The sequence below is a fragment of the Pyrus communis genome, chromosome 9 (genome assembly GCF_041283825.1).
Source record: "Pyrus communis isolate YQ-2024b chromosome 9, ASM4128382v1, whole genome shotgun sequence".
NCBI classification, from domain to species: Eukaryota; Viridiplantae; Streptophyta; class Magnoliopsida; order Rosales; family Rosaceae; genus Pyrus; species Pyrus communis.
The window spans coordinates 17,754,362-17,765,000 of NC_142573.1; the positions used below are offsets into that span (position 1 = coordinate 17,754,362).

General features: G+C 38.3%; 1 protein-coding gene across 2 annotated transcripts; it reads left to right on the top strand.

Annotated features, from left to right (window-relative positions):
- The first annotated feature begins 302 nt into the window (after positions 1-302).
- Positions 303-3,165, top strand: LOC137739616 (DEAD-box ATP-dependent RNA helicase 35). 2 transcript variants are annotated; one of them, XM_088700353.1, is made up of 3 exons: positions 303-470; positions 668-1,595; positions 2,131-3,165. In XM_088700353.1, the coding sequence occupies exons 2-3, from the start codon at positions 697-699 to the stop codon at positions 2,993-2,995; spliced, it is 1,764 nt and encodes a 587-aa protein (XP_088556479.1). In that variant the 5' UTR covers positions 303-470; positions 668-696; the 3' UTR covers positions 2,996-3,165. The 2 variants fall into 2 exon arrangements, with proteins under 2 accessions (XP_088556479.1, XP_068335347.2); XM_068479246.2 differs by having other exon boundaries at positions 686-1,595.
- Positions 3,166-10,639: the final 7,474 nt, after the last annotated feature.

Consider the following 10,639-nt stretch of genomic DNA (forward strand, 5'->3'; position numbering starts at 1 on the left):
ATGCAACTAACATGACTCTTAAATTGGCTGAAAATTGAATAGAGTAGCTTCAAATCTAATACTAGGGATGTAATTGACATATTTTTATAATTCAAGGATTGATTTTTCTGAAGAAAAAAAAAAAAGTTTAGAGACCTGATTTTCACTCATGTGATAATTCAAAGACTAAATTAGAAGTTCATTCTATGCTTTAATTTAGACATTAAACTTTTTGTGCGGTGTTAACGAATCGTGCGCAATATTTTCAAGTCCTTCAATACCAACCGTACGATTTAATAAACGGTGGAGATAGGATGCAAACCAACCCTGTTTAAGCAAAATAAGAAAACCCCTCATTTGGATCTTCAAAGCTTCGACTCTGCATTCACCAAACCCGCTCTCATTTTTCGCGGACTCACCAAAACTCGAGCTAAACCGCGGGATATCGGCCGGGTGAGGCTCCCTATCGTTCTTCTTCTACTGCTGTAACTGTAAGTTTTCTGTCACCTTCTTCTTCTGCTGATGTAACCCTAATTTCTATGTTGCCCTCGCCATTTCATTAGTTTTGGTATTAAGATTGTTGGGTTGTTTGTTGTGTTGTTGTTGTTGGTTGTTTGTGTGTGTGTGTGTGTGTGTGTGTGTTTTTCTTTGCTTTCTTCAATTTAATACTATTCAATAATTGCTGTAGAATTTTGTTGGACTGCAGGAACTTGAACCATGGAAGAAGAAGATGATTATTCTGAGTATGTTCCAGTGGCGAAGCGACGAGCAATGGAGGCTCAGAAGATTCTTCAACGCAAGGGGAAGTCATCCGGACTTGAGGAAGAGTTGGAGAAATCAAAGCTTGCTGAAGCAAAACCTAGCCTTCTTGTAAAAGCATCACAGTTGAAGCGTGACGCTCCTGAGATTACTCCAACTGAGGAGATTTTGCAACAAGAGAAGGAAATGATCGAGCACTTATCAGATCGCAAAACCCTCATGTCAGTTCGTGAATTGGCAAAGGGAATCACTTACACGGAGCCTTTACTGACTGGTTGGAAGCCCCCATTGAATATAAGGCGGATGTCTAGCCAGCAATGTGATTTTATTCGAAAGCAGTGGCACATCATAGTTAGCGGTGATGATATTCCACCACCCATTAAGAATTTTAAGGATATGAGATTTCCTGAACCAATTCTGAAGATGTTGAAAACCAAGGGGATTGTTCAGCCAACCCCCATTCAGGTGCAAGGTCTTCCGGTGATTTTAACAGGGAGGGACATGATTGGTATTGCATTTACAGGTTCAGGAAAGACATTGGTTTTTGTGTTGCCATTGATTATGATAGCATTGCAGGAGGAGATTATGATGCCAATTAATCAAGGTGAAGGGCCTTTTGGATTGATTATTTGCCCGTCAAGGGAGCTTGCAAGGCAGACTTATGAAGTGGTGGAAGAGTTTCTGCTTCCTATGAGAGAGGCTGGATATCCAGAAATAAGGCCTTTGCTTTGTATTGGTGGAGTGGATATGCGTTCGCAGTTGGAAATTGTGAAAAAAGGTGTCCATATAGTTGTTGCTACTCCTGGGAGGTTGAAGGATATGCTGGCAAAGAAAAAAATGAACCTCGATAGTTGCAGGTAAGGAATGCCATTATAAAAACTCTTAAAAAGTCATTATCTTGAGGTGTTCCGTCTGCAATTCTATAAATGTTACGTATAGCTACTAGAATAATGATATTGAACATCTTCTCAAAAAAAAAAAAAAATAATGATATTGAACAAACACTGCTTTTTGCGGGGCACATAACTGGATCCCAAATGATTTGATCTAATTTTGACTCTGAATTTTTTGTAGTCCTTACCATGAAGCTCATACATTGATGCAATTGAATTATGAGGAGTTTAGTTTTCGAGTGATTACCCAATGATATTAAGAATGCTTATGTTATTGTTTGTGGTCCAGTAACAAGTGTTTGTGCATTTTCTTGCTTCTGCCTATACATTTATGTTTTGAACTTTCGATACAGTTGTGTAATTTGGCTGTTTTTACTTTTGAGGCATCCTAATTCCTAGGTTTAAATTAAGATTCTGGCTGTGAGCCCTATGCACACAATTTTTTTATTTGGAGAAACTTTTACTGGGCTTCGTAGACTTACACTACTTTTATTTGCAGATATTTAACTTTGGACGAGGCTGATAGATTGGTAGATTTGGGCTTTGAGGATGACATAAGAGAAGTTTTTGACCACTTTAAAGCTCAACGACAAACACTCCTATTTTCAGCCACCATGCCTGCAAAAATTCAGAACTTTGCTAGAAGTGCTTTAGTAAAGCCTGTAACGGTAAATGTGGGAAGAGCTGGAGCAGCAAATCTTGATGTGATTCAAGAGGTTGAGTATGTGAAGCAAGAGGCCAAGATCGTTTACCTTCTTGAATGTCTACAAAAGACCCCACCTCCTGTTCTAATATTTTGTGAAAACAAAGCTGATGTGGATGATATTCATGAGTATCTTCTGTTAAAAGGAGTGGAAGCAGTGGCCATACATGGAGGGAAGGATCAGGAAGAGAGAGAGTATGCCATTTCTTCTTTTAAGGCAGGGAAGAAAGATGTTTTGGTTGCCACTGATGTTGCCTCAAAGGGTTTGGATTTTCCTGACATTCAACATGTCATTAATTATGACATGCCACCAGAAATTGAAAACTACGTCCACAGGATTGGACGAACAGGAAGATGTGGCAAGACTGGAATAGCAACAACATTTATAAACAAGAATCAAACAGAAACGACACTTCTTGATTTGAAACACCTCCTGCAAGAGGCAAAACAAAGGATTCCACCCGTTTTGGCTGAGCTTAATGATCCAATGGAAGATGTGGATGCAATTACAAATGCAAGCGGGGTCAAGGGTTGTGCTTACTGTGGCGGTCTTGGTCATCGTATCAAAGATTGCCCCAAACTAGAGCAACAGAAAAGCATGGCAATTGCCAGCTCTAGGAGGGATTATTTTGGATCCGGTGGTTACAGAGGGGAAATATAAGATTTATGTATACCTCCTTCACCATTCACTTTACAAGCTGAAACAGGTGAAACTTTGATCCTTTGTACTCTTTTTTGTTTATTTATGCATATGTACTTGAGCCTTTCCCTAGACATGAGGGGGAACTTTAATTTGATATTGGAAAGCATATCTATGAACACATTTTTGCATTTCTGTGAACCTCTTTAATAGAAGAGTAAATGTTTAATATGCAGCTGTTAGAACAATTTAAATAGAGATTATTATCTGTTTAATTATGATATAACAGTGAATTTATAGCCAAGAAAAACAGAATGGTTGTCTATAATAATAGAGAGGACATTTGAGCACGGTGGTTACAAATACCTTCTGGGATTAAATATTGATGGAATCATCTATTTAGTTTATACAAGAGATGGATGTAGATCTTGGCGTAAAATATCTGACAAACTAGCTCCTATTCTTTCCTCCTGTTTGTCCATCAAATGCATCGAAATCAGTCAGCCAAACATTTCAGCATATGAGTTCTGAGAAATAATGAAATTTTGTTACAAACTTACAGTTAAAACCAAGAATGTATGTTATGTTATCAGGATATTGCATAAATTTACCTGTGAAGAGTAGATACTCGTGTTTCCATCGATAGACTTGAGTTCTATTGCTGTAAAATATCTGGGCTCAATTTTTAGCATCTGAAACTGCTGACATTTCTCCTTCATCAACTTATTTCTTCTGCAACATCCAAAATTTCGTGCTTCATAGTTTCAGTTTCTTCTTCAAGAACCGTCAGTCGGTCGTTTAGTTCTTCGACTTCACCAGTGCACTCTACAGCCTTCCCCTTACCGGGGACATTGAGAACCTTGCCTCTTGAACAACCACCAAGCAGTAGCGTTTTCTTCTTTGCCTTTTCTGCACCCAAAGTCCTTGAATCCGGCAATGGTTTCTAACCACTTGACGGTCTCCAAATTGCACCGAGTCGATTTGTTGTGTTCCTTTCAAGTGCAAATATAAGAATAGTATAATGACACAAGTAAGGATGTCGAACCACAATGACTGATTAGAACTTTACAAATTACTAGCTTTATGAGAATCCTAACTAAACAATGAAAATGCAAACTGAATTTAGATTTTCCAATTGGAAACTAAAATAACTTAAAAATGCAAGAAAGATAAAAATAAATGATAGGTTGATTCAGAAAAAATGGGAATGGAACTAGGGATACTGATTTCACCATTACAAGTCAATTCCATAAAAATTAACGCATTCAACTCTCCAATCTGCAACTAGGGTTCGTTTTACTTATTTATGATCATCCATTTGATGTGTGGTTGTGATCAAGTACTCCTAATCTGCAACCTAGTTGTGATGTTCAACTTAGATTACCAAATAAGAATCCATTAAGAACAAGAAAACTTCAAAGAACCAAAGAAATCACATGACATGATGTATGCATAGCAGTTTTTTCATTTATTCACATGTCCACCAAGATTAAGCATGATGTGTACTATAAAATCGGTGAATGAAACCCTAATGGTGATCAAACATTAAGGGCGCGTTTACGTACCCGTAATCGGAATCAAAATGTGGAATTGAATTCCGATTATGGACTACTCCAGTGTTTACTAAATCTGGAAGAATTGAAAAAGTGGCGAGACCCGCAAAAATTTTGGAATTTAATTCCTTCTTTTGGAGGAATTGGACTCCTAAGATCTATGAGGTATTTTAATTCCGCCTGCTGTGGGGAATCCGGAATTCAAATTTTCTACCACTTATATCCTCACCTTATTTTTAAAATTCTAGCACTACCCTTTGCATTAACATAGAAGATCCACCTGCCGTTGTCCAACAATAACGTCCAGTGCTACTCCCTCCTCCAACACCGCAACCACCCATGCCCAGGGACGCAACCCAAACCCACTACTCCCACTTTCTGCCATATCTCTATGTTTCCCGAGGAAAATTTTGAAATCAAAATGCACTGGGTTAGAGAGAGAGAGAGAGAGAGAGAGAATATGAAGAAGAGAAAGAAGGAATGAGGGACTTACAGTGGAGTTTATTTGACATCAAATGCTTAAGACTTGAAATAAATAACTTGAATTATAATGGAATGGTTTGAGATAGCGAGAGGTGGCGGTGAGGAGTGGGTTCTTCGGGAAGAGAAAGATAAGATTGGCTTGGGGTTGAGTTATTTTTTATTTAAATAAATATATATTCATTGGTGCAACATCAGTAGGTGCATCATCAGTAGATACGCAAATCATGGTGGCTTACACTATCTTGGCTAGCATTAATACATATTTGATTTGGGATAAGGGCATTTTAGTAATCATACTGGTTTATATTCCGATTCTACTAAATTAGTAAACAGTTTTATGAAATTCTATTCCGATTTCAGAACATTTAAGTAAACAATTTCAATAGGAATCCGATTCTGACTTCTCCTCATTCCAACTCCTCCTCAATTCAATTCCTCCTATTTTCATTACGGTTACGTAAACGTGCTATAAGATTAACAAACAAATTATACTATAAAATCAATGAATGAAACAAGAACACATATTGGTAATTTGAATACTTTAACTTAATAACATGAAGTAGGTTTGCAAGGCTACATCGAATTCCCCAGCTATGAACTTAATTATACAACATAATTACAAAATATATAAATATCAAGAACAACATGAGTGAAATTAAAGTTCATAGAAGAAACCCCTTGAAGCAATTCTGATGTGGAAATCCTTCAAGAACAGCGTAACTGCATGGTTTCTTCAGTGGCAGTAGATGGCGAAAGGAAATAGGATTTTTGTTTCTGGAAGGCCAAAGAAAGATAAGAGAGAGACCTCTGGGCGACCCCCAAGGGGGCTTGTGTAAAAGTGATTTGAAATCCTAGTATTTATATGCTAAATGGGGCTGCAAGATATTCCAAAGTGATCCCAGCAACTTAGCCTTTATTTTGCAAATTTTTGCCTTATTTGGCACCTCCAAATTAGGCTAGATATCTCAATTCCTTTCCCATTCTGTTCCTGGTCTTCTAACAAGCCAGATTCGTTGTGGATTCTTTATTTGGGCTTCAAAACAGGCCGCTAAACTTCTTTTCATGTTTGAATAAGGGTCAACCCTAAAAATGGTGTGTTTCACTTCTTTTGTCCTCAAATTGATCCTAAAACACATGTAACTGCATACTGATACAAAATAGGGTGAAATGCAACCAGTTTAACTCAAAAACATCACAAAGAAACTAGAAATGGATGGTATAAATGCATAAAATATATGAGTTATTGCGATTCTCTTTTCTTTCCTATCCTTTGGTGCATCAGTGTAGAACCATTGTCAATTCCTTCCTCACTAGTGCTTGCTCTTGCACACTTGATTCTTGAAAGCTCCTTCGGCGTAACAATTTCCATTGCGGAAATTACTTGAGGTAATCTCAGAATAATGCTTTCCTTGGAATTATTAGAATTTGACAATAATATTAGGGCTTTCGATTTCTGACCACATTCTCCATAAGGCTCTCTTATCTCGTCCTTCTCTGAACTCGGGTTATGGAAAGGAGAAGAAAGTGAGTTTTTTTTTTTTGGTGGGGGGGGGGGGGGGGGTGTGTGGTGGGTTGGTGTGGTGTTGGTTAAAGAAGATGCTTTTGTTTCACTTGTGAGAAAGATGGCGGTGTTTGAAGTGTTTTATGGCCTATCGATGCTTACGTGAGAATTGCAATACAGCGAGGGAGGAAGTTGCAAAGCAGTTGCAGAGTGTCCCTTACTCTAAATTTGCCGTCCATTCTTATTGGGAGGAAATTTCAGCAAAATCCAAGCGTAAGTTCTAAAGCAGAGGCTGCCCTTTGGTTTTGTTATGCTCAATTTGTATCAACATTCAAATTTGAAATCAAATCAATTTATGTTTGAGGTCTCATCGTCATCACTTGTTAAACATGCAAATGTGGTACCTGTTTCTATGCTACATAGAAGCCACAGTATGTACCATTATGATCGATCCATCTGGGGCAACTGGTTGTCGTTTTGAGATTGCAAAGCATTGATTAAGGAGAAGTCAAAGCTCCATGACGACAATGTTTCTACTCTATGTTTTATTGAATTTCGAAACAGGGAATAGGAAGTCGATCGACTTTCTTCTAATTTGTGGAGCAGGGAAAGTCTACCCTCCACTTCAAACTTCACCTTCAATTGGTACAAGAAGAGGAAAATCGAACCATGAGAAAACCACTAAGTCGATTGGCACTTCCAACTTCATTTTTAGACCACAACTACCAAGAACCTGCATCAGATACAAACAAGTAACCAAACACGTTAAACACCTAATGAAAATTTCTAAAGTTAACATAAATGCAGACTCTTACGGACGACCCCTGCTCTGTATCATAAATGAGCACAGGGTTTAGCATGTCAAAGGTACGGCTGAAAACTATCTTCAACTTTACAATGTAGGCGTCCCTGTAACATGTTTGATCCAAAAACATAAGAATTTCTACGATATGTTACATCCACGGTTACTTAGCTAGCGGCCTACTGTCTGGGCATCTGTAATGCAATATTTTTTATACTTTCGTAATCAGATAAACGACTTTCAAACAATTCAAGGGAAAACGTTCAGGATAAGCCGAAGATGCTTGAACTGGAAAAGTTGTCTGAGAGTTGCTCTGATGCTTCGAAAGGTATCATATGTCCTCCGTAGAGTTTGACGGGCGAAAAATATTACATAAACAACAATTATATCAAGTCTGCCATCATTAAAATCCTAACGAAGTCCTGAGAAAGACATAAGGCAGCAAGCGTACACGCGGTCTAGCCCCTTCTCAATATGATAATTGTTTCACAGGAAACATATGACAGTAAAATATAGAATACCTTAACGAAGTCATCTGATGTCAAAGAAGATTCCGTTGTATAACCTGCTTCTTGCAAGACTTGGACCAACACATTCTGCATTTGAAAGACCGAAGTGAACATAGAACACAAGGGAAGCTAATGATTTGCTCCTGCACAACATTTCAACGAAGTGCTACAATCATAAGGTTAGATATGGATGACAAATACAACAACAAAGCCTTATCCCACTAAGTGGGGTCGGCTGTATGAATCCTAGAACGTCATTGCGCTTGGTTTTGTGCCATGTCTTCTGTTAGATCCAACTAGTCCAAATCTTTTCTTAGTCTCTTTCCAAGTCTTCCTAAGTTTTCCTCTACCCCTTTGGCCTTGGGCGTCTGTCTCGTACTCGCATTTGTCATTGGAGCATTTGTAGGTCTTTGTTTCGCATGTCCAAACCATCTTGACCAATTCTCTCTCATCTTATCTTCAATTTCGGCTACTCCTATTTTGCCTCGGATTCCTCATTGCTAATCTTGTCCTTTCTTGTGTGTCCATACATCCAACGAAGCATTCTCATTTCTGCTACACTCATTTTGTGTATGTGTTGCTTCACCGCCCAACATTCCGTGCTATAAAGCATTGCCGACCTTGTTGCCATCCTATAAAATTTTCCCTTGAGCTTTAGTGGCATACGTCGGTTGCACAACACACCCGATGCACTCTTCCATTTCATCCATCAAGCTTGCATTCTATGACTGAGGTCTCCATCCAATTCTCTATTCTTTTAAATCATTAACCCTTCTCCTGCGATGCTATTACTAAATGAACGGGTAAAAACATGATTTTACCTCTCTTTTCTCGTCAAAAAGGAATGAACCCGACAAATCACGCAGCACTTCTAATACATCATTGAAGGACACCTTTCCATTACAGTCTGAGTCATATAACCTGAAAATAACTGAAAAAAGAGACAATGTTAGTGTTAATGCACGACGCAAAAATGTTCATTTCCGTAGGGTGCAGGTTTTGCCTAATTGCCATGAATTCAAGAAAAGTATACGAACCTGTCGCACAGTTGCATATCAATGCATCCACAAACGCGCGTGCAGTGTTCAAATACCCATTTGAATAATTAACAACATCGATAATGTACACAGAAATCCAAGTAGTCACTAACATTGCCCAATCCTGTTGAACTCAAAACAAACCGAAAAAGAAGCTGTTCACCATGAAACATCAAACTTAGTGTGACCAAAAAACTTATGTTCACTTTTTTGCTGCATGCTTGCTCTAGCACTGAATGCAGACAAGAAGGCCACAAAATCCTTAAAGTTCAACCCGTCGACCATCTTAAGCAACCCCCAAGGAAAGAACAAAGCATAGCGATAAGTTATGAAACGCATCCCATGTGCATTACCAATTAAACAGACAGAACAGATTAAACAGCTAAATATAAGCTCGTTATAGTAGTGGACTACCTAAGAGAGTGGATTCATTGCAAACTCAGGGACTGACAAGAACTCATCAGCTGAGATTAAACCCTTCGCATTCCGATCAAGTTGACAATCTTTGATATAAGGATACAATTTCTCGCAGGGAAACAGAGTTTCACACAAAATCAGACAACCAAGTATTTACGTTGGCATTAATAGCAACATTAGAAAAATAGAACAAATACAAGAGAGACAAATAAAACAAGACAACAAAAACTTGAGTAAATCGTAGCAGTGTTCTTGTAATTCTTCAATGTCGTACTAAGTTAACATGGATATAGCACTCCCCATTGATTCTAACTACAAAACGGAAAAATTTGAGTAAAACAATAAGAACTCATTGAACACTTACACCTCTAAGACAAAACCCATAAACCAGTAAATAAATAAACACTAATTTCCAACTTCAAAATGTTTGGCTGCAGTGTTTGGCGGCCGAGAAAACTTGGCGGGCAAAAGCAAGAAAAATCAAAACTTTACAAAATCTAAGCTTGTCTTATCGGTAAGATAGATTGTTGAGAATCAATGTTAGGTAGAATCAATGTTAGGTATGGTTGAGTGGAAAAAATTAGGTGCAATTAATGTGTTTTGTGTGGTAGTTGGAAATCTTAGTTTAATTAAGTGTGTGGTGTAGCTTTCATTTGGTTTGCTATAAATACCCAAGTCCCCAAGCATTGTATATCATCCAAGAAAAAACAAAGCCTAGAGCTAAATAAGAAAAGCTTTGCTAATTAGTTTGTTTTGTGAGCTTTCTTTAAGAGTGTGCTCTATTTTCTTCTTCTTGGGATCATTAGAGTTATCTTGGATACTCTTCTTATTCAACAATTGGTATCAGAGCCAAGTCGGTCAGGGATCGTTCTTGGTAGAGCATTGGTTGTAAAGTCTCTTGAATTTCCGAGTATGCTCTGTGGTTGCAGTTTTGACTGATCTTCCACATCAGAAAAGATTTCTTGAGATTATTGCTGGGGTTATCACAAACCTTGAGAGGGAGCTTCTTTGTGTCGAGAGTAGTGTATTACTCTGCACGGTAGTCACTCAAGCTTGTTCGGTGTAGTCAAAGTCTTGCTGATATGATGGGTGATCTTCAAGTTGTTGGAGGAATCAAGAAGCTCAACAACCAAAACTATAACACGTGGGCAACGTGTATAGAGTCTTACCTTCAAGGTCAAGACTTGTGGGAGGTTGTCGGTGGTAGTGAAGTTACACAACCGGCAGCGGAAGATGCTAACGGCGTCTTGCGGAAGTGGAAAATTAAAGCAGGCAAATCAATGTTTGCCTTAAAGACCACAATAGAAGAAGAAATGTTGGAGCACATTCGGGATGCTAAAACGCCAAAGGAAGCATGGGACAC